General features: G+C 60.0%; 2 protein-coding genes across 5 annotated transcripts in view; one reads left to right on the top strand and one right to left on the bottom strand.

Moving 5' to 3' along the window:
• Positions 1 to 207: 207 nt before the first annotated feature.
• Positions 208 to 9,473, bottom strand: LOC102023061. Its single transcript, XM_005408461.2, has 2 exons — positions 5,464 to 9,473; positions 208 to 5,190 (listed from the first exon to the last, which is right to left on the bottom strand). The coding sequence occupies exon 1, from the start codon at positions 6,971 to 6,973 to the stop codon at positions 6,014 to 6,016; it is 960 nt and encodes a 319-aa protein (XP_005408518.1). The 5' UTR covers positions 6,974 to 9,473; the 3' UTR covers positions 208 to 5,190; positions 5,464 to 6,013.
• Positions 9,474 to 9,579: 106 nt separating this feature from the next.
• Brd3 (bromodomain containing 3) overlaps positions 9,580 to 21,632 on the top strand; it is a 19,525-nt gene continuing 7,472 nt past the window's right edge. Inside the window, exons 1-9 of one of the 4 annotated variants that reach the window (XM_013506674.1) lie at positions 9,580 to 9,668; positions 10,055 to 10,379; positions 10,956 to 11,093; positions 11,958 to 12,105; positions 12,782 to 12,996; positions 14,613 to 14,984; positions 16,961 to 17,089; positions 19,384 to 19,575; positions 20,489 to 20,724. In XM_013506674.1, the coding sequence (XP_013362128.1) occupies positions 10,167 to 10,379; positions 10,956 to 11,093; positions 11,958 to 12,105; positions 12,782 to 12,996; positions 14,613 to 14,984; positions 16,961 to 17,089; positions 19,384 to 19,575; positions 20,489 to 20,724 (1,643 nt within the window). In that variant the 5' untranslated portion in view covers positions 9,580 to 9,668; positions 10,055 to 10,166. The other 3 variants (XM_013506675.1, XM_013506673.1, XM_013506676.1) reach the window with 3 other exon arrangements.

Genomic DNA, 21,632 nt, shown 5'->3' with positions numbered 1-21,632 from the left:
TGCCGCGCTGCCCAGGCCGGGGCGGGGACCGAGGACGGCGGCGTGGTCGGGGGCGGTGGCCCCCGGAGTTGCGGGCGCGGAAACGACTTTGCGCCCCTGAGAGTTGCCGGATCCCTGCCCGGCCGGGTCGGACAAGCAGCCCTATTCCCAGTCGAAGTCAGCCCGAAGAGCGCCAGATCCAGCGAGGTCGAGTGAGGCGGGCGGGGCGGGGGCGCTGCCCTCCTTCTCCTCGGGGTGGGCATCTTCGTGACGACGTGGTCCATCCCATCGGGGCAGAAACTCGCGCCCAAACGTCGTCCGTGCCGGGGGCGCTGCTTGTGAATAAAGCTGGGGACTTCGGGACGTCTCGCCTCACCGTGTCCACACCGCAAGCCCGCGGTGGGGGCCTTGGGCAGCCCCAGCTCTCGGAAAACGGGGTGCTCCAACCGCCCCTTGGAGGCGGGTCCCGTGGTCTGTCGCGAGTTCCCGCGATTGGAGCTAGGCCCAATCGCGGGTATGTGCAGTCCCAAATTTTGGTCCAGTGTTTGTTACAGAGGGGAGCGTAGTTGGTGCCCTCCTCCAGAACATTAAACTTGGTTTTTGTCTACAGAAGTTATGGGGTGGGGGTGCATCAGTGGATCAGCTAACGGTTGGAACTAGTGAGTGAATCACAGACCTCTTTGCACCCCCTGGTGAAGACAAGAACGACGTAGTCGTCTTTTTTCTCTGCCGTTTTGAAGCCTTTTTCCTTTAGGGTGGAGATTTTTTCTGGGTTCCCGGCGTGCCCCTGGGGAGGTCCTGGAATCTGTGCGGTGTTGTTTGGCGCTGTCTTGGGGGTCTCATTTGCTAGAGGCGGTTGGCAGGGTTTAGGAGAGGCCTGAGTGCCCTGCCAGGACCAACCTCAGGACTTAGGGACCTTTCCTAGGTGGGGGTGGGGGTGTCCTTTTTGCCCTACGGCAGCCTCTTATTTGCAAATAAAGGTTCGAGTTTGCTCTCTCCCAGGTTAGGCCTGGATGTGTGCTGCTGGCCACAGATCAGGGGAGATAAGGCACAGGACTCTGGGGAGGGGGAGCATTTCTTTCTGACCTCTCTGGTAACCTCAGGCTTTTCCGAGACAATCCAAGCCATGTTTGAGATGGGTCCTAACCCTGCGTTTTTAGGGAGGGAAGTGAAAAGCTTCCTCGGGGTGGACAGTGCACACGTTTGTCTTTTGCTATGTTTTTAGCAAGTAGAGTAATTGCCTGCCTTCAACTGCGCCCGCCTGGGAAGTGAGGTTGGAGTAGCGGACCAGATTGGTAAACACTCCTCCCTCCTGTAGACTTATTCGGAAGCAGGCATCCACAGAAAGTGAAAGTGGGGGAGTGTGGGAAGGGAAAGCCAGGCCTGCTGCTTCTGCAGCCAGCTCGCGAGAGCGCCTGTCTGGCTGGGAGCCTCGCTGGGCCCCGGCCTCCTGGATTGCCTCGGCCACTTCCTGGTTTACGGTGGCACAGCCTCCCCTGGGGGGTAGTGAGCCACAGCATGCCAGGTGGGGCCAGTGAAACCGCATCATGGCCAACTGTCCTCTGCCCTTGTGATGGGTGGGCCCAGCTCTTGGTGGGCAAGGGCCGTGTTCCTCCAAATCACCAGGCCCCAGGGTGTGTCCAGAGCTGCCTCCGGAGGACTTGCCTGAAGCTGCTCTTTAGGCTCAGGATTTGGAAGCAGTTGGCTGAGTAGTGAGGTCATTATGTGTACCCCTACTCTGCGCTGGTCATCAAGGCCCTGGAGGGTCCCTTGTACCTGCACCTGGGAGCTAGGAGCTGGTTGAGCCTGTTCTTGCCTGAAAAAGTAACATTCAGAGCACAATTTTTTTAATTCCTGTGAGTCTCAAAGCTTACAGGATCCTGACACCTTGGGTTGGCCCTGGGGTCTCTCACCCTCCTGAGGTTCCACCCTCTGGCTTGTGCAGAAAGGGTGAGTCTGAGCGCTGAGGCCTCAGGTTTGTCAAAAACAGCCTTGCCCCCGGCGCACGTGCTGTGGCTGCTACGAGTGGCTGAGCCCAAGGCTGGAGTCTGCGACTAGAAGGTGGTGCTTTCTTAGCATCCTCATCTTGGTGACAACTGGGAGACCCAGGACGGGTGCCGTCTGGTTCAGCTGCTGGAGGTCTCCAAGGGGGCATACTACACACCCTTTACTCGCAAGTGGATGGCTCCAGTTGCCAGGCCAGGCCTGTGCTTCAGTGTATGTGTGCGATATGTGGCTGCAGCTCTTGGCACCGTTCTGGAGCTGTTGTCTGCATACTTGCAGCCAGGCCTTGATAACCTGGAGTCGTGAGTGCACTTTGAGAAAACCCCTTCCCATCCCAGGCTCCAGCCTCCTGCTGAGTCCATCAGGAGCTGGCAAGGTGTGGGGAGGGGACTTCTCCTTGGCAGTTGTCGTGTGGGTATGGTGACATCCAAGTGTTCTGGGCAGGTGTGCCCCAGGATGGCCGAGTAACCAGTGTCTTGGATTATCTGCAAGTGACATACAGATGCCTTGCATGATCTGTAGAGGACCCTACCTGGTGTGGTCTGGAATCTGGGGCACAGGGGACATCCATGTCACTGCTGAACCATCGTGAGGAGCTAGAAGTCGGAGTCTGTCCCTTGGGGCTGTGGATCTTGGGGTGACTGCATTCTGCCTGTAATGCCAACTCACGTGCCATCACGTGCTTCTGCCTGGTGCGGGGGACTCGTAGGGGATGTGTGCCTGGGCAGTGCGGCCTCGTAGTCTGGCCCTGCTACCTGCTACTTCACCTCACACAGAACCTGGGGGGCTGACCAGGCTCTCACTGTGCCCGGCCCTGCCAGGGCACGGGTGGGCACTGGGGCCCTGCAGGCCACAGGCCCAGTTGTTTGTCGTGCCCCAGCCTGAGCTGACCAGGCCCTGGCCCTGCCTTGAGGCAACAGTGAGGACAGGATGGGCTGGTAGCCCTGGGCTCTGGCCCTCTGAGGCCTCCCAGCTTGTGATGTTCCTGTCTCAGCCTTTTCACCTGTTAACTGGCGTGATGATGCTTGCTCCTTTTGAGGGACTGGCAGGGAGGAGGTGACCAGGACCTGGTAGATGCAGCTTGGTGTAGGGCGCTGGTGGGCAGTGGCAGCTTCCTCCTGGTCCCAGCTGACACATGCAGATTATGGGAGATGGGCATGTTCATTGTGGCGGTGATGGGTGCAGATAGATGCCGTGGAACTTCCCAGCACCTGGGGCGATGGTGACGGGTACAGATAGATGCCGTGGAACTTCTCAGCATCTGGGGCGATGGTGACGGGTACAGATAGATGCCGTGGAACTTCCCAGCACCTGGGGCGATGGTGACGGGTACAGATAGATGGCATGGAACCTCTCAGCATCTGGGGCGATGGTGACGCGTACAGATAGATGCCATGGAACTTCTCAGCATCTGGGGTGAGGCAGGGACCCTCTCCAGCCTTGGCTTAGCCAGCTGTAAAGCAGGCCCTTGACTTGAGTTCTTGTCAGCTGCCCATGGGAAGCATGGTCCTCCAGTGTCCAGCAGCCCAGGCTGCCCAGTGGACCCTGCCGCCCCACAGTGTTCCAGGAAGTGCTCACTGGCACTCACTGGCACTGGGCCTCCTACGAAACTGCGCTGCCACCGACCCAGGGACAGCACCCTGTTCCCTCTCTGGCTAAGTGACTCCTTTTATCCGTTCCTCTGAGTTAGCTGTGGAGGGCAGCAGAGTGGCTATGGCCTCAGGGGCAGCCCTGAGGTGCCTGTTGCCTGAGCTTCAGAGCAGCGGCCCTGGTGAAGAGCGAGGATTTTTCCATTGCGTGTGCAGGCATCTCTCACGCACCTCAGGAACTCAGGTGGGAAATGTCAAACACAGGCATGAAATGTCCTTTTTAGGGGGTGATCTTAGAGATTGAACCCAGGACCTTCACAGTGAGCTATGTCCCTTGTCTCTTTGAGACAGTCTTCCTGAGTTGCCCCTGTGGCACTTTGTGATCTTCCTGCCTCAGCCACCCAGAGTGCTGGGGTTACAGGTGTGTGCTCCCACATCTGGCCTCAGTTGTAAAGGGTTGTTTTGTGTCTGTTTGTTTGTTGTGGGACCCAGAACTGCAGCATGGTGTCTCACAGAGGTGAGGGGTGCAGGTGAGGGGACATGAGGGAACGGCAGCTGCTTACCATAAGCCAATCCTGCGGTGACAGTGGTACCGCCCTGCATGGGAGGGCTGGGCCTGCTGGGGCTGGTGCCCCTGCCAGGAGGGCTGGGCAGCTGCTGGGGGTGGGTGTGGCCTAGGCCGGGTCGAGCTTGGGGTGCTCTGGCTGCAGGGCCAGGAGTCCCTGCCCATGTGCCTGTCTGCCCCGCCCTGGGGCCCTGGACCCCATTCCTCATGGGCAGCACAGAAGGAAGCAGTTGGCTCTGTCCGTCAGCAGAGCTGCTTGTTCTTGTGGATCTGGTTTCCAGGCTTGGGGTCTGGCTCAGGGTGGCTGCCCCCTGGGCTCCCTGTGCTGGGCCAGAGTGTCTTGGCGTGGTGGCAGGAATTCTCTGGGGAGGGTGTGGATCCGGTGCTGGGAGGGCAGCCCCATACAAGCCTGGCTGTGGCTCCTCCTGGCTGGGTGGCTTCGTGCCTGTGCCCTCTCCTCAGAGCTCTCCTGATTGGAAAGCAGAGCCAGTATGGGGCCTTGCAGTGCTGCTGGGACCCTGAGGGGCAGAGAGGTCCAAGATGAGAGGGACCCACTGCATCCAGGAACCTGGGAGGTATTCGGGGGTACAGAGACCTCGTGTATGAGTCCTCGGGGTCCAGTGATCCCCAGGCATGTGGGGAGAGTGAGCTCCGCCTCTGCCACCACAGGAGACTGCCTCTCTGAAGGTGTCCGTGGCTGTGATGGTGGCGGGCTTGAGCAGGACAGGTGGGGAGTCACGGCTGCCGTGGGTCTGACTGAGATGGGGACCCGGACTTTCTTCCACCTCTGCCTGCCCTGCTGTCTGTCCTTCCGGTGCTGTCAGCACCCTCTGGCATCTAGTCCATGTTGGCACCTCCTCCCTGGTGTGCCTGGTACCCTGCCTGTTCACCGGTGCTTGTGGATTCCTGTGGACTTGGGTCGGCCCTCCCTGGCAGTCCTCCGGGCTCGAGTTGTCCTGGAAGGGGGACTCCTTTCTCCCTTGGCCCCAAGAATGGGCTTCCTGCTCCACGGGCGGGCCAGGCCAGAAATTGGGCAGCTTCTCCCTGCCCAGACTGATGCAGGACGTGGAGTGGGGGATGCGTCCCCCCTTTGCCCTCTGGGGAATCTGGCGGAGCTGCTGTCGGGGTCCCTGTGGGAAGTGCTGGGCCCCATGTCTTGATGGGCGGCAGGGCTCCTACCCGTCTTTCTGGGTGTTTCCCGCGGTGACAGTGGCTTGGTCCCTGCCCCTCCCCTGGCTGTCCTGGCCCCTAATGTAGCCCTGGCTCTCTGTTTGTTGATTCGTCTCCCTGGGCCAGCTGAGCCTTGGGGGCTGGGAGTCCGCTTACCTTTTAGGTGTTCTTGCTCTGTGGAGGAGGAAAGCAGGAAAGCTGAATTCCAGACCTGGGGAGGGGTGGGGGAGGCGGCCTGCCCAAGGCCATCATCAAGGATTTAGGTCTGCTCCCTGTCCAGCACGGCCTGGCCTGTGCTGGGCCTGTCCTGCAGGCTCCTGCTGGGGTTGCGGGTGTCCGTGGCAGGCACGGCACTGTCAGTAGTGGGAGGCTGTGCAGGTGCTGCGGGCAGTCTTGACACTGACCTGGGCTTTCCCTGAGCTCAAGTCTCTTGTGGTTTACGAGTTCCGCCCTGGGTGCTTTTGGAGCTTCCGTTGAAGGCAGCTGACTTTCACCTACTCGCATGTACCACAGCCTCCCCGCCTCTGCTGGGCCCGGCGGGCAGCGTCTGGGAGGCCAGGGCATAGGCTCCTCAGTTGGCCACCTGCTGCACAGGAGGACAGGGCCGTGGGCCTCGGGGAGGGTCTCAGGCTCAGTCTCCTGCTCTGAGGCGGCTCCTTCCCTAACCCGCTGGCCTGGCCAGAGCAGGTTCAGGAGAGTGACAGGATCATGTCTGGCCCCTGGCCTGTGGCCTCAGGCCTCCCGGAGGCAGCCGCTTCCCCGGTGGGGCAGGCGGGATGCCACAGATGCCCGCTGTCTGGGGCCTAGTGGCTACGCAGAGGGCGAGGTGAGCCGGCCACTGCCTGCTGCTCTGTCTCATGAGGTGTGAATGTGGGATATCGCTGCCCTGGGTTTGACGCTTTCCCTTTTCCACCCCAGAGGAGGAGCAAGAATACGCCCGTCCCCAGAGGCTGGTGGGGTGCACTGGAGACCTGTGGCTTGCAGGTGTGAACTTCCTGGGTCTGGACTTGCAGACCTGTCCCACCCACCCCGCCTGAGTCCATCTCACCCTCCCAGGCTTCTTGGAGGGAGCAAGGTCACCCCGGTGTGGGTGTGGGCAGTGCCCCTTCTGCGTGTGCCGTGGGCGGCAGCTGTGACCACAGTGGGGGCACCGATCCCCCTTTGCTTCCAGCTCCCCACCAGCAGTGAGTTCCAGGCATAGCCCCTCTGCGGGACTCTGAGAATTTGTGTGTAAAAGAGGACACCACGGAGCTGCGGCTGCGATACTGTCACAAAGCATCAGCACCGATGCCAGCGCTGATCCGATGCTCAGTCCATGTGCGTGGTCCGCGCCCTCCGTCCGCTCCCCAGCAAGCGCTAGCAAACTGGCTCCCGCTGTGTGTGGGTGTGGGGCACTGTCCCACACGTCCCACAGCCCGAGGTGGAAGTTCTTCCTGACCCTCGCAGTAGTGCCCTCTGTATGAGAGAACAGGCTGCCTGGTTGGGGGTGGGTTTCCCTGCAGGACCCAGCTTGATGTGGAGCAGGTGTGGAGGAGGGACGCCCCACCTCCTGTGGAACGCCCTGTGCCCAGGTTTGGCCTTCTGAAATCTGACAGGTTGCCAGTGGCCACTGGAGGCCCAGGTGGGACCAGGGGCTTTGAGTTGGGCCATGCCGCAATGGGCACATGAAGGTGAGGGGGTGGCTTCTCCCGGCCCTGCCGCTGGATGCCCTGTTTCTGGATCCAGGAGAAGGGCAGGCTGTGTGCTCTCTTGGGGCAAATGTGTGCCGGATGTCTGCAAATCACATGCGCCCCTGGGGTGACCTAGGTCTCTCCCCTTTGTGAGCTGGGGACACTCCTGTCTACCCTGCCAGGCCACTGTCACCCAGCCACTGGCCAGGGTGTCCTTTGCCTCACACCACCGTGTGGTAGGGGAGCAGCGACCCTACAGCTCAGACCTCTCCTCTCTCTGGGCTGTGACGGAGCCCCTTGCCGAATGCTGGCTGTGCCTCTGAGAGCTCAGACCTCCTGTGTCTTTCTTTGCTTTTCTTTTTCTCTTTTCTTTGTAGTGCTGAAGGTTGAACGCAGGGGAGCTCTACTCCTGAGCTATAACCTAGGCATTTTAAAATTTTGACATAAACTCTCTGTCCCTGAGGTGACTTGCAGGCCTCAAAGTTGCATCTCTTCTGCCTCAGCCTCTTGAGTATTTGGGATTACAGGTGTGCACCACTGTGCCTAGCTACTTTGTTTCTTTCATAGGTGAGACTCCTCAGGGGCTCAGTAGCCTGGCCTGTGATGGGGGCTGGGCTTTACACCCTGGTGCCCGTGTCCCTCTCCACAGCCATGTGTCCACGTCCTAGGCTGCTCTGTGTCCGTGTCCATCGGCTTTGTGGGTCCTCTTGTGCGAGGGTCACCTGTCATTCAAGGGCCCCAGGATGGGGAGACACAGGGTCCTGCACACCCCCGTCCCCGTGCTGTGACATTTCTAGTCCCCTAGAGGTATAGCAGGAGGGGCTGCAGCATGGGCGCGAGGCTTCTGACCTGTATTCTGTCCTCGGTGTCTATGCGTCTTGCTGTTCCCTGGTTTGTTCCACAGACCTCACCCTGTGTGGGAGCTGAGCCCGCTGGGGATGATGATCCCGCTGGGCTGGTGGCCCGGGCACCTGGCTGCAGTGTTCTCACTGGGAGGGTCCTCAGGGCTGCTGCCAGACCATGCCAGCCCCTTCGTCTTGCTTGGCACCCCTGCATGCTGTTTGCTCATTTGTGCTGGTTCAACTCGGGCCACAGTCTGTTGAATTACGCTTTCTGGAAGCATCCCTTGTGCTGGGCCAGAAAGCCACCTTCTGTCACCTTTGTCCTGCCCTGGGGGTCGCTTTGTTCCTCTGGTTCCCTGGGTTCCTCTGGTTCCTCTGGTTCCCTCATGGGGCTGTGGCCTGGTCAGTTGAGGGCAGAGCCAGGCCGGCATCTTACCTGGAGCCCCTTCCCCTGGCCCCACTGAGCTCTCCTGCTAGGCAGGGGTCCCTGGGCGTTCACTCTGGGTCCCAGGGCTGGGAGGTGGGAGGGGAACCTGCGTGCACCACAGCCCCTGCTGGAACTGCTTATCCCCTAGGTCGGTCCCTGGGCTGTGCGGTAGGGGGACTGGCCATGAACCCCGGGACCTCACATGCTGTCCACCCCCAGGCTCCTGGTTCCCCCAGCCGCAGTCACCTAAGAGCCCTCTGGGAAGGTAGAGGCACAGGTCAGGGTGGAGGCTGCGCTGGCATCTGCTTTGCAGCTGCATGCTGCTTGGGTGCCGGCGAGGTCCCAGGTCACTGGCTGGTCAGGAGGGAGGAGGAGCCAGGTGGAACCCTGGGGCTTTGTCCATCATCACAAAGATGGGAGCCCTGCTGCTGCTGGGCCTCATTGTCACCAGGGTCTCCAAGAGAGGTGGTGGTGCTAGGGCAGGAGCTACCTCGTGGCCTGGGACCATTGGGGCTGCGAGAAGACTCCAAGGGTGACCCCAGCTCGCACCCGGGACCTGACCTGTGGGCTGTGGTATAAGCTGGAGGGGCCTCTGTCCCCTCGAGCCGCTGACCTGCCCTGTGTCCACAGCACTTCCTGGTGGAGGGTACAGAGGAGATGCAGCTTGTAGCAGGGTGTAGGAGGCTGCGAACCTGCCAGGAGTGGGCGCGGGCGCTCAGCACCCAGCTTCAGGGTGAAGAGGCGTGGTGTACAGCATTGCCGAGTCTGTGGTGTCAGCACACCCACCCCAGCCGCGGGGCGGGACGTCAGCCGGCTCTCAGAACCTGGGCTGCAGCAGTACTGGTCGGCTCTCTCTCACCAGTCTGAAAGGTGGCTGGATTGAGCAGTGGGGCGCAGCCAGCCCCTTGGGGTGCATCCCCTATCATCCAAGTGCTGCAGACACAGCACAGGGAGACCTAAACGTTGGCACGTGTCTTGCATGAAGCTCAAGTCCTAGCCCCCAGGAGGCCATGTGAGCCGTGTGAAGTCTGTCCCCACCTTTGCTGGTGGGAGTGGGGTCACGTCATACACACATAGCTGTCTCCATGGAAAGCAGGAGGTCTGGCTGAGCACCGGGGGCGGCATTCAGGCTCTGCCACCCAGCACTCCTGCTTCTTCCCAGCCCCGGCTTTTCTGAGTACTTGGGGGGCTGCTGCAGCCCACTCAGCTCTGTGTGGCTGGCATTCCTGGCCAGCCCCTGGTCCCCATAGTGTCTGAGAGACAGCCTGGGATGTGAGCACACAGACAGGATGACTGCAGGGTCCATGCTGCCCTCTCTGGCCATCCTGATTGGCCAGGGCCTGCATGACACAGCTGGCTGCCATCACAAACCCTGGCCGTTCTCCTGGTTACCGTAGAACCTTGCGTGGCGCCCGGTGCAGGGTGAGGGTCCGCGAACGTTGGGGTTGTGCTGGTTCCGTCCATCTTGTGGATCTCTGTTATAGTTCTCTGTGTGTGAATTGCCTGAGGCTGGGGATAGCGGAGGGTGTGACAGGAACACGCTGGCCCGCCCACAAGTGGGTGACACTGTGGACAGTGAGACGAGTCCTTGCGCCACACTTCACCTGGGCACAGGTGGGCTGCGCCCGGATTGCCCCACTGTCCAGGTCTTCTCTGTTGGGCACCAGTGGTTGGAGAGTTGCTCTGTGACAGGTGACAGCTGCATGTCTAGGTGGGTGGGATAGCCAGTGCCTTGCAGGACTGGGCAGTGTCCCCTAAGGGTGAGGGTGGGCTCCAGGCTGATGGCCCCTCTGCCCCTCTCTCTGCAGGTGGTGTCTGATTAGGCCCAGAAATGGGAGCCCAAGCCTCTTCAGGGAGCACGGAAGACACCAGGGCCTCTATGCACCGGGGCAGTGACGGACAGTGAGCAGCTGCTGGAGGATGTCTGCCACCACAGCAGCCGCCCCTGTGGGCATCCCGGCGGCTCCGGGCCCCGTGAACCCACCCCCACCCGAGGTGTCCAACGCCGGCAAGCCCGGCCGAAAGACCAACCAGCTGCAGTACATGCAGAACGTGGTGGTGAAGACGCTGTGGAAGCACCAGTTCGCCTGGCCCTTTTACCAGCCCGTGGACGCCATCAAGCTGAACCTGCCTGTGAGTAGCCCTGCGTGCCGGACCTCTCCTAGCCTCAGCCAGGGCAACCTGAGCAGCGGGAAGCATGCAGTCCAATAGGGACAGTCAGGACCCCCAGGTGGAGGGATAGGCATACAGGTACAGGAGGGTGAGTGGCCCCCCCAGGAACAGGAAATGGGGAGTGCTGCCACCCTGGAGGACGAGTGGTGCAAGAAGGCAGGCAGGGCAGGCACAGAGGCCCGGTCTCTATTCCTGTAGCAGAGGCCTGCCTAGCCTGCCTGTCAGGCCTTTGTGGTCAGGTACAAAGTGCATTAAACCTGCTTTCCGGGTGATGGTTTCCACAGCTACACCTCGTTTTGATCTGGGGCCAGCCCAGTGTGGGGCCTGGCTCCCTGTGAGTTTAGAGCCGTAGAGCAGCTGGGTCTGCCCCAGCTCCAGTCCCTCTGTGAACGAGAGAGAGGTTTGGCAGAAGTCGGGACCCCACGCCCACCCACCCTCAGCTGACTCCCAGGTCCCCCTGTGTCCTATTGCTGCTCCGGGAAGCATTGAGTGCCAGCATAAGTCTATTGGTAACACCCCTGAACATCTCTCTCCTAGGATTATCATAAAATAATAAAAAACCCAATGGATATGGGGACTATTAAGAAGAGATTAGAAAATAATTATTACTGGAGTGCGAGTGAATGTATGCAGGACTTCAACACCATGTTTACAAATTGTTATATTTATAACAAGGTAAGAAGACGCGAGGCGTGTGGCCAGGTCCCTGGGTGGCCTGGTAGGGTGGCCCGTGGCTGGCTGGCGCTCAATGGGTCAGAGTGAGCTACATCTGGTGCTTGGCACTTCCCTGGTCCTGGTCCGGAGGGCCGTGTGCTGCCCGGATGGGCAGCTGGATGCGTGGACCCTGGATATGGCCCAGGGACTTTAAGACGTCTTTATCCTGGGCCTAAAGACCACCCTTAGCCACCCTGAGGAACCAGTGCAGAGGGGAGGAGAGCCCAGCTGCCAGCAGGAGGTGGCTGAGCCAACAGTGCACCCTCCCTGAGCCAATGCCTGCAGAGGTGCCTGGCAGTGAACAGAGGAGGAAGTTCTGTGTGAGCCTAGTTCCGTGGTGGTGTTTTTGAGACAAGGTCCTGCTGTGTGGTCCAGGCTGGCCTGAAACTCACTGTGTAGCCCAGGCTGTCCTTGAACGCAGCGATCCTTTTGCCTCAGGCTCCTGAGTGCTGGGATGAGGCGAGTGCCACTGTGCCTGGCTTGGCTTGGTATTTTTTAATAATGACATGACTTAAATAAAGGTGACGGTTGTGTTGAGCTGAGGGAGCCTCTTTCTCTCTGTGATGTGTTGTAGGGTGGGTTTCTCCCCACAGTGGAACCCAGGACCTCACATGTGCTGTCCACAGAGCTGCAACCCCCGGTCTCTGTTATTCATGCTTGTCTTTTCCCAGGATTTTCCACGTTGCAATGTATTTGCCTTGCCCCGTCCTGCCCCATCAGATCTAACAAACTTTAAATAAAAGCTTTCTTGAGCTAAAACACACAGTGTCTTTTGCCAGCGTGTGTCTCCCTTCCCGGCGAGTGACCTGGGCTCTCTGTCTTCAGCCCACAGATGACATAGTGCTAATGGCCCAAGCCTTAGAGAAAATTTTTCTGCAGAAAGTGGCCCAGATGCCCCAGGAGGAAGTAGAATTGTTACCCCCTGCTCCGAAGGGCAAAGGCCGGAAACCGGCTGCGGGGACGCAGAATGCAGGTAAAGGGCAGGTGTGGTGGGCAGGGTGGCCGGGGGCAGAGTCCCTGGCCCCCCGGGCTGTGTCCCAGGGTGTCAGGTGCCAGGTCTGGGCTGCATGTGGGCTGTGGTCTGTGTTGGCGAGGCAGCTGGCCTGGGGTCAGGACAGTGTCCTTGTCACTGGCTGGTCTTCCTGTTCTCCGCTTCCAGATTTGCTTCTGTTGTGTTTTTCGTGACCTGAGAGTCCCAGTCCCCTGTCCTGCTCCCTGGTTGAGAGGACTGTGTACCTGTCGAGGGGTGCGCCCTGGGTCTGGCCTGGAGTGGGAGCGTGGACCGGAGATGTAGCCCACAGAGTGGCTGCCTGGGCAGGAGGTGGTGGGGACAAGCTGCATGGTTAGGAAGCCAAGTGCTCAGCTGATACTGGTGGAGTCTGAGCCCCTGTTCCCCCTCCAGGCTGGCTCTGGCCCCCAAGCTGTGATGCTGGCCCTGAGCTCTTCTCCCAGCCCCTGGTCTCTGGCTAGAGTTGGCCTTTCCTTGGGGCAGGGAGCATTTAGCCAAGATGTCTGGACCAGTACTGCCTCAAGTGCAGGGCTGGGCGAGGTCTTGGGAAAGGGGCCTGGCTGGCTGTCGGAGAGGGGTCCTAGATACTTCCGGAGGTGGAGACAGGGCTGCCGTGCTGAGCTCCCTGTCTGTCCTGAAGGTACGCAGCAAGTGGCCGCCGTGTCCTCGGTGTCCCCAGCGGCCCCCTTCCAGAATGTGCCCCCCACGGTCTCCCAGACACCCGTCATTGCTGCCACCCCTGTACCAACCATCACCGCCAACATCACATCGGTCCCTGTCCCTCCGGCTGCCGTACCACCTCCTCCCGCGACACCCATCGTCCCTGTGGTCCCGCCCACGCCACCCGTCGTTAAGGTGAGCATCTTTGCAGCTGAAGTGGCCAGCTGGCGAGGTTGGGGGTCCACGCCCCACAGGGGTCCTGAGTTGGTTAGGATCGGGGTGGCCAGGGGCTCTGCTGATGTTTGGAGAGGCTCTATGCAGATGGGGAGACCGAGGCTTGAGGCTGGAGGTCACACAGCTGGTGAGGGCTGGGCTGGACTCGGAGCCCGGCTTCTCTAGCCTGGCAGATGTGGCTTGTGCAGCTCCTCAGTCAGGGTGGGAAGGTGTGGGGCAGCAGTGAGGGCTGGCAAGGACAGGTCTCCCCCACTGACCCCGGGGAGAGGGACGCAGTGGCCAGCAGTACCACCCAGCGTGGTCGGGGGCTGTGGCCACTCCCTGCTCCCCAGAGCTCCCCATGCAGACCCGCTGTGGAGTGGATGCCCCTGAAAGTTGGGGCCTGCAGAGCCCCCGGAGTCTCCTGTGTGCCTTTGGAGAGGCGCTCATGCGTGTTATCTTCTCCAATTTGATCCCCACAGCCACACTCTGGGGCAGACAGTAGTCCCCCTCTTACAGATGAGGAAGCGGGCGCTCAGGGTTAAATGGCTCGCCCAAGGTAAAGATGCCACCCCCATTGCTCTCCCCTTCCTGCGGCCTTCACTGCCTGCACCTCGGGCGGCACCTGGCCAGGCCCCTCCCACAGCACGGGGCGGTTTTTGGAGCATGTCCCGTTTGCCACGGCCGGATGAGTCTGCCCCTCCCCGGGCCCTCTGTGGCACGCGCTTGGTGCTTGGCCTCCTCTGGGTTCCCGGGAAGTGTCTGGGTGGCCAGCTCGTGCCCCTGCCAGCCTGAGGGTGGCAGCTTGGCTGGGGCCGTGATCATGGGGGCTCTAGACAATAGCTCCTGGGTGCTGTCAGCCTGGCCCGGGAGCTTGTGGTGAGAGAAGGAGGCCTGCTGAGCTGTGTCAAGGCCCTGGACCCCTGCCGGCCACGGGGAGACACAGCTCGGGCCCTGGGGCGAGAGCTGCTCCGGCTCTGTCTGCCGCAGGGCGCCACGGACAGCTGAGCAGCGCCTCATTTAACCGTGCCTGCAGGACAGAGTGGAGACGCTGCCACCCCCAAACCCCTCAGGGTCCCTCGGCCTCAAACCTGCTGTGGCTGCTTCGTGTCTCCTGGTCGGCCGCCCTGCGCGTCCAGCCTGGAATGTTCCTCCACCTGCCTGTCCTACTTTGCCTGTGTCGGGCCTGGTGGGGCTCTACCCTTCTGGTCTTTAGAAGCAGGCCTTCCTCACCCCTGCAGCCCCGGGAGCCGGTGAGGGTCAGTGGTGGATTGCACGCAGCTGTGAAGGCTCCCACCGGGCCTGGTGCATGGCCCAGTCAGCCTGCCATGTGCTCGGCCTGATGGAGAGAGGCCCTGGGCTTGGTGAGGGCCGGCTTCAGAGTCCCAGCCTCATCGCTGCCACTGTGTGACCTCAGGCCACCAGCCTAGCCCCTCTGAGCCTCGGGGTCCTGTGTACTGTGGGGACAGCTGGAGGATGAGGCGAGACCGTGCATGTGGTCTCGGAGCGCAGGGCCTGGCCAGTGGGCCAGACGCATGGCTGCCGCAGTCGTGTCCAGCCCTGGCTTTTGGTGCTCACTGGTTGCTTTGCTTTTACAGAAGAAGGGCGTGAAGCGGAAAGCAGACACCACGACGCCCACAACGTCCGCCATCACTGCCAGCCGGAGTGAGTCCCCCCCGCCACTGTCGGACCCCAAGCAGGCCAAGGTGGTGGCCCGGCGGGAGAGCGGGGGCCGTCCCATCAAGCCCCCCAAGAAGGACCTGGAGGATGGTGAGGTGCCACAGCATGCGGGCAAGAAGGGCAAGCTCTCCGAGCACCTGCGGCACTGTGACAGCATCCTCAGGGAGATGCTGTCCAAGAAGCATGCCGCCTACGCCTGGCCCTTCTATAAGCCTGTGGATGCGGAGGCACTGGAGCTGCACGATTACCACGACATCATCAAGCACCCCATGGACCTCAGCACTGTCAAAGTACGTGTGGGGGCCGGGGCCCGGCCACCTGGGATGAGCACTGCTTTGTCCAGGCCGCTGGGTGGAAGAGGAGCGAGTTGTGGTCCCACAGGCGAGGATTTGTGGTTATTTGCTGTGGTTGAGCCCGGGCAATGGTCCCGTTTATTTCCTTCTTGTCGCCTGTTCTGTATGACCAGGCAGAGCCTGGGCTGTGGTCCACTCTCGGGGTTGGCACAGGTTTGCAATACTGAGATGCATCCCTCAGCTGCGGGTGTCGGTGTCTCGTGGCAAGATGTCCCACGAGGCCGCAGCGGTGGCGTCTGTCAGTGGAGTGAGCTGGCTCAGGCTGGTGGCAGTGATGCCAGGCTGCAGGCAGCTCTTCCTGCCAGAGTTCCCCCTCCCCCGGTTGTGGGTGTCCACATTGCCTGTTCAGGTAAAGTGTGGAGCTAAGTCAGCTGGAGGGGCTGCCCCCAGGCAGGGAGCCCGAGGCTGGAGTCACACAACCTCTGGAAGCTGCTGGAACCTCCTTGCAGTCCCACGGCCTCTGCGTCTGTGTCCGCATTGCAGTGCGTTCCTGGGCCAGGGTTGCAGGTTTGGATCGCACTGGTTCATCCTGTTTCGTTGTCCCAGGTCAGATTGGCCTGAGCTTGGACTACAGCCGCATTTACCTCGAGGTTGTGATGTGTGTGTTCTGGCTCCCGAGTCCTGGCAATACCACCACTGCCACTTCTTTATTTTAGTAACAGTACTGAAGATGGGACTCAAGGCCTGGCTCATGCTGGGTTTTGTGGTCTACCACTGAGTCATACCTAGCCCTTTCTTAAATTTTATTTTGGGACAGGGTCTCACTGAGTTGTCTAGGTGGGCCTCGAACTTGTGCTGCTCCTGCCTGCGCCTTCCGAGGAGCTGGCACGCGGGTGTACGCCACTGTGCCCTGCTGCTATGCCCTTTTGGGAACAAAGCTTGGCAGGGAACAGCAAAGACAGCCTTAGTTTGTGAAGCTGATGTATGCAGAAAGGAGGGACACCCTTGAGATAGTACAGATTTCGAAGGTCAAGCTGGTGGGGGTGGTGGTAGCTCTTCTGGCACAGGCGAAAACCGGAATTAAGACTTCCACTGGTGCCAGCAGGCCTACAGATGCTGCTGTGCCCCAGCATCTTCCCAGCCAGCCATCTGCAGGGGCGTGCGTGTCCTGGAGGGTCCAGGGCATGTTCTGGGATTGGGACTGGGGCCCAGACTGACCAGATCCTACACCCAGCTTGTCCACCTCCCTCTTGAGGTTCCTGACTACCAGTTTCTTCTTGAATCCCCCCTGGTCCGGGACTCGCTGCTCATAAGCAGTTTATCTCGCCCAAATTTTCAGTTTGTTCTCGGCCGCCAACTTGAGCTGTCCCCTAGCCCACTCCTGCCCTCCGCGTGTCACTCAGCCCAGCTGTGCGTGGCTACCCAGGTGACTGCCGCCAAGCATGCCCAGGCCTTGGCCTCTGTGGTCTGAGGACGCGCCTGTGGGTCCCTGTGATGGCCAGCTCACTGCGGTTCACAGGCCTTGCCAGGACCTGGACTGGCATGGACGCTGGGGTGTACACCGAGCTGGACTCTTTAACAGCAGGAAGCAGGGTTTCATTCTGTAAGCCGAGCAGTCCTGGGCTGTGGAGGCGACGTCTTCCAGAATCCTGCACAGTACCCGCCCCCAGTCGCGGCGGATGGCAGTGCTGCACAAGGAAGGGGTTGTGTGGTGGCTGTAGGAATTGGGCTTTCTTGTTGAGTGCCTTTTTCTTCGAGTGGAGGCTCTCCCCCAGGGTCCTACACTCCTTTCCAAGAGTTACCTCTGTCCCCTCCCTTTAGGCTCCCAGAGCCGAGGCCGGAGAGAGCCAAACCGGATGTCCAGGCTGGCGGTGGATGTCCTGAGGATCCCGAGTCCGTCTGTCCTCACAGATCAGCTGGGGTGCTGTGGTCGCCAGGCCTGCCCACTCATGCCGTGTCCTTGTGTGTTGCAGAGGAAGATGGACAGCCGCGAGTACCCAGACGCACAGGGCTTCGCCGCTGACATCCGGTTAATGTTCTCAAACTGTTATAAGTACAATCCTCCCGACCACGAAGTGGTGGCCATGGCCAGGAAGCTCCAGGTAACCCAAGGCTGGGCATGGGTGCCATTAGAAGCTGCGGTTGGCACTGGAGGCATTGGGGCCCTGGACATGGAATGGGCACCCAGGAGGGTGTCACTCGTGTAGCCCGTTGTCCTTGAGTGGTGGTGACAGGCTGCCAGGCTCAGCGCTGGCGGCCCCAGGAGCTGCAGGTAACATGGGGAGTGGCCCGCGAGCAGGCAGGGCCCGGTGACGTGCCCCGCTCGTGAGGGCACTGTGCACTGAGGCTCGGGCTGCACCAGATGACAGCTGCGATGCAGCCCTGGCTCTTCTGACAGAGAAGGAAGCTGTGCTGGAGGTGTGTAGGAAGTCCAGGCTTTGTGGGAAGGCAGGGAGTGTCACAGTCCGGCTGTCGGCACCAGGGCTTAGGGATGTCCACGCAAAGGCACATGCATGTGCCACACCTCAGTGCTGAAGTCTGGTGCTGTGCATAGGCTCCTTTTCATTCACCTCTTGGAGTCAATGGGGCAGGGTGTTTGCTTACACTTCAGAGCTTATGTGATCAAAAGACTTTCCTTTCAGAGGAAAAGATAATCATAGGTTTCAGCTGAGCATGGGCCCACACCTGTAACCTCAGCGCTACAGGAGGCTGAGCCAGGAGGATTGCAAGTTCAAGGCTAGCCTGGACAACCTAGTGACTTAACCAAAAGAAAGCTTCTGTCTAAGAGGAGTAGAGGGGGCCTGGAAAGTGGATTTTCCACCAACCCTGCTTCTCAGGGGTGTTTTATTGAGTGAAGCCACAAGGTTGAGGGTTCAAGGTGGGACAGAGATATAACCAACTAATAAGATTATAAGGATAGTCGCTTAGGTAACATTGATCCAATGGGAAGCCACAAGATGGGTGTGAGGTGGGACAAAACTGTGGTGAGCCAATAAGATTACAACAAGTACAGTTGCTTAGGTAACACTGATGAAATGGGGGTCAAATGAGAAGCAGGTCACGTATCAAGCACACATGGGGCAGACAAGGACTCTCCTGGAAGGGATAGGTTAAGGTTCGAGCAGGACCCTGTCTTAAAAATCCACAAAAATAAATGAGTAAGTAAAATTTTTAAAAATGGACTGGAGATGTTCAGTGCAGGGACCTTGGGTTCAATCCTCAGTAGTGAAAAACAACCCAGTGACAAGGTTCTGCGTCTCGTGAGGTGTTGTTAGTTCCTGAACTCCTTGCTCAGCCTTGTTCTGTGGTCGCTGTGACATTGCCCTTGTCATCATCCTGAGTTATGAGGATAGAAACGAGGTCCTGCTGATGTTCTTGCCTCCTTCCTGCACATGGCCCCGTGAGACCTTCCCTGGCGCTGGCAGAGGAAGGCCTGGGATGCCCGTCTGTCTGCGATGACTTGCCCATTGTGCTTGGCCTGAGGCAGGTCTGCTCAGCCCGGACTTTGAACGCAGGCCCTTCACTGAGCTGTGTCCCCAGCCCTTTATTTTTTAATGACAGGGTCTTGCTAAGTTACTAGTGGCCCAGGCTGGGCTTGGACTCAATCCTGCTGCTGCAGCCTCCCAGAGTGTTGGGATTACTGGTGTGCACTGCATATCCAGCTTTGCCGGCAGCTTTATGAAGTGGGCTACGGCTGCACCCTAGTACCAAAGCCACTGCCCAAGTGGCTTCCTGGGTCAAGGCTCTCAGGTTCAGCATCTCTGGGTTGTTTTTGCTCCAAGAGAACATGGGGGGGACTAGCACGAGAGCGGGCTCTGGGAAGTTGCCTGCAGCCTGGTGGATGGTGTAGCGTATTGGGGGGCTGGCATAGACCCTCGTGGCCTCGTGGCCAGGCATGTGTCTGCCTTCACCTTGGACAGCTCCAGGGCACAGGGGTGTCTACCAGGAGGGGCTTTTGTAGGAGCTAGCGGGGGGCTTTTTGGAGCTTTGGGGGACCAGACCCAGGGCTTTGTAGGTGCTGGGAGAGCGCTCTGCTGCCAAGCTGCACACCAGTGCTCAGAGGCATCTAGGTGACTCTAGGGCTAACGGTGCAGGAGACGACACCCTGGGACCCAGGGAAGGGACTGGGTGGTGAGAAGGTGAAACAGCCTTCAGAGTGTCACGTGCAGGGTCCCTGTTGGAGGCACACTCCTGTCATGAGCAGGGATGCCTGTGTCTCCCACAGAAAGCCTCCCATTTAACCAGGCCAGTGCCCCAGGTGGGCCAGGCCGATCTCCAGGACCTGACCTTGTGCATAGCCACCGGTACAGTTCGAGGGCCTCTCAGGACCGCTAGCCATGCCAAGGGCCTGTCCTGTGGGCATCTAGTCCTCAGGGCAGCCCCTGTCCCTTCCCAGGACGTGTTTGAGATGAGGTTCGCCAAGATGCCAGATGAGCCCATGGAGGTGCCCGCACTGCCTGCGCCCGCGGCCCCGGTGGTGAGCAAGGGCACCGAGAGCAGCCGCAGCAGTGAGGAGAGCTCGTCAGACTCGGGCAGCTCAGACTCGGAGGAGGAGCGCGCCACGAGGCTGGCTGAGCTGCAGGAGCAGGTGAGCACCTAGCCGCCCAGACCTGCTCGGCTGCCCTCTGCCTCCGCGAGCCCTGCTATGTGTGCGTCAGAGCTGGGGCTCCTTGGCCGCGGGGCTTCCTGCAGGAGCACTCATGCTATGGACATTCCTCTCTCCATCTGTGATGCGGAGCTGATGCTAAATCGAGAGACGCAGCTTGCCTTTCCTGGCCCTTGGCAGCCACCAGCTGTGCAGTTCTGGGCCCTCAGGCAGGGAGGGGACGGAGCAGAGCCACCAAGTCAGGAGGAGAAGAGCTGCAAGGATCAGATTGGGAAGCAGGTTCCCAGGGGCTGGGCCTGAACAGAGCAGTCACCAGGGCTGGCAGGACTTCTTGGTACAACCACAGGGCTGGCAGGGTCCTCTGCGTACCCCTCCCAGAAAGCCTGGGGGCTGGGCTTGTGGTGACTGTCCCTGCCAGGAGGCAGCTACTACAGTGACAGCACACAAACCCTGCAGCGTCTGCCAGTGGCGGTCAGGCCCCAGGAAGAGGCGAGCTGGGGGCCCAGCTCACTTTGGCACTGCAGCCTTGGCATGCAGCACCTGCAAGGGCTCGGAGTGTCCTTGGTACAGGTGCCTGAATCTCTAGCTTCTCCCTTGTCGGGAGAGAGGTGATGAGCAACAAGGACTCAGCGCCTCCTGTGCCGGCGCTCTGCGCCGAGCCTGTCGCCTGGGAGGTGGGCGCCTGTGTGCCCTTCTGTCAGGGCGCTGAGGCTTGGAAGATGAAAGGACTCAGGCACATGGGGGCAGAGCCAGCTGTGTGGTGTCCCCCTTGTCTCTGGGTCCCCAGGGCAGGTGCTGCCTGGCTCCTGCCGGCTCTGCACAGTGGGAACAGCCCCAGGGGTGCCCTGTGCACGAGTCTTGCCTGCAGCCTGCTCAGCTGCCCTCTCTCTTCCAGCTGAAGGCCGTGCACGAGCAGCTAGCCGCCCTGTCTCAGGCCCCAGTGAACAAACCAAAGAAGAAAAAGGAGAAGAAGGAGAAAGAGAAGAAGAAGAAGGATAAGGACAAGGACAAGGAGAAGCACAAGGCCAAGTCTGAGGAGGAGAAGAAGGCCAAGGCCGCCCCGGCCGCCAAGCAGGCCCAGCAGAAGAAGGGCCCGGCCAAGAAAGCCAGCAGTACCACGGCGGCCGGCAGGTGAGCACCTGGCGCGGAGCGTCGAGACAGGCCTCTACGCTGCCTCTGGAGTTGGGGTTGGCGCACCACACCCCAGCTGAGTGGGGTCTGGGGGTGCTGGAGATGGAGCTGATTCAAGCACCTCCCTCTGTTTGTGTCCAGGACTTTTCCCGTGGTAGGCCGGGTGTCTTCTCTGGGAGCTAGGAGCTCTGGCCCTGTCCTTGGCCCCGAGTCTTCTGGCTCTGGCTCAGCTCCTGCCTGGCTGCGGTCTGCCCTAGGGAGTGCACGAGGAAGGAGGGTAGTAGTGGGAAGATTCCTTCCTGGCGAGGGGAGGTGGCGGCAGCAGAGGCTGGGTGCATGGCCCAAAGGCCGCAGCCCCTTTCCTGTAGGGCATCGGGACAGAGGTGGCTCTAGTGTTTGCAGGGCAGCGGGGAGGTAATGTGAGCAGCTGCTGCCAGGTAGCTGTCATCGTGGTGGTGGTGGCCGGGTGGGATTGTCCTCTGAGCAGCAGAGAGGAGCTGTGGAGATCGGGGCCACAGGAGGCATCAGTGGAAGAGAGGACGTTTCTCAGCCCCTGTAGCCATGTGGGTGGAAGAGACTGCCGTGGTGCCAGACATGGGCATGGGGGTGATATATGCTGTCCTGGGCTTGGTGTTGGTGACCAGGTGTTTTTTTCTCTGTCACTTCTTTCCTCCCTCCCTCCCTCCCTCCCTTCCTTCCTTCCTGTCTCTTTTTCTTTCTTTCTTTTTCTTTCTTTCTTTTTCTTTCTTTCTTTCTTTCTTTCTTTCTTTCTTTCTTTCTTTCTTTCTTTCTTCCTTCCTTCCTTTCTTTCTTTCTTTCTTTCTTTCTTTCTTTCTTTCTTCCTTCCTTCCTTCCTTCCTTCCTTCCTTCCTTCCTTCCTTCCTTCCTTCCTTCCTTCCTTTCTCCCT

This window comes from Chinchilla lanigera, unplaced genomic scaffold, assembly GCF_000276665.1.
Source record: "Chinchilla lanigera isolate Chin_1 unplaced genomic scaffold, ChiLan1.0 scaffold00112, whole genome shotgun sequence".
NCBI classification, from domain to species: domain Eukaryota; kingdom Metazoa; phylum Chordata; class Mammalia; order Rodentia; family Chinchillidae; genus Chinchilla; species Chinchilla lanigera.
Note: the sequence above shows the minus strand (reverse complement) of the source record. Positions and strands in the feature narration are given on the sequence as shown.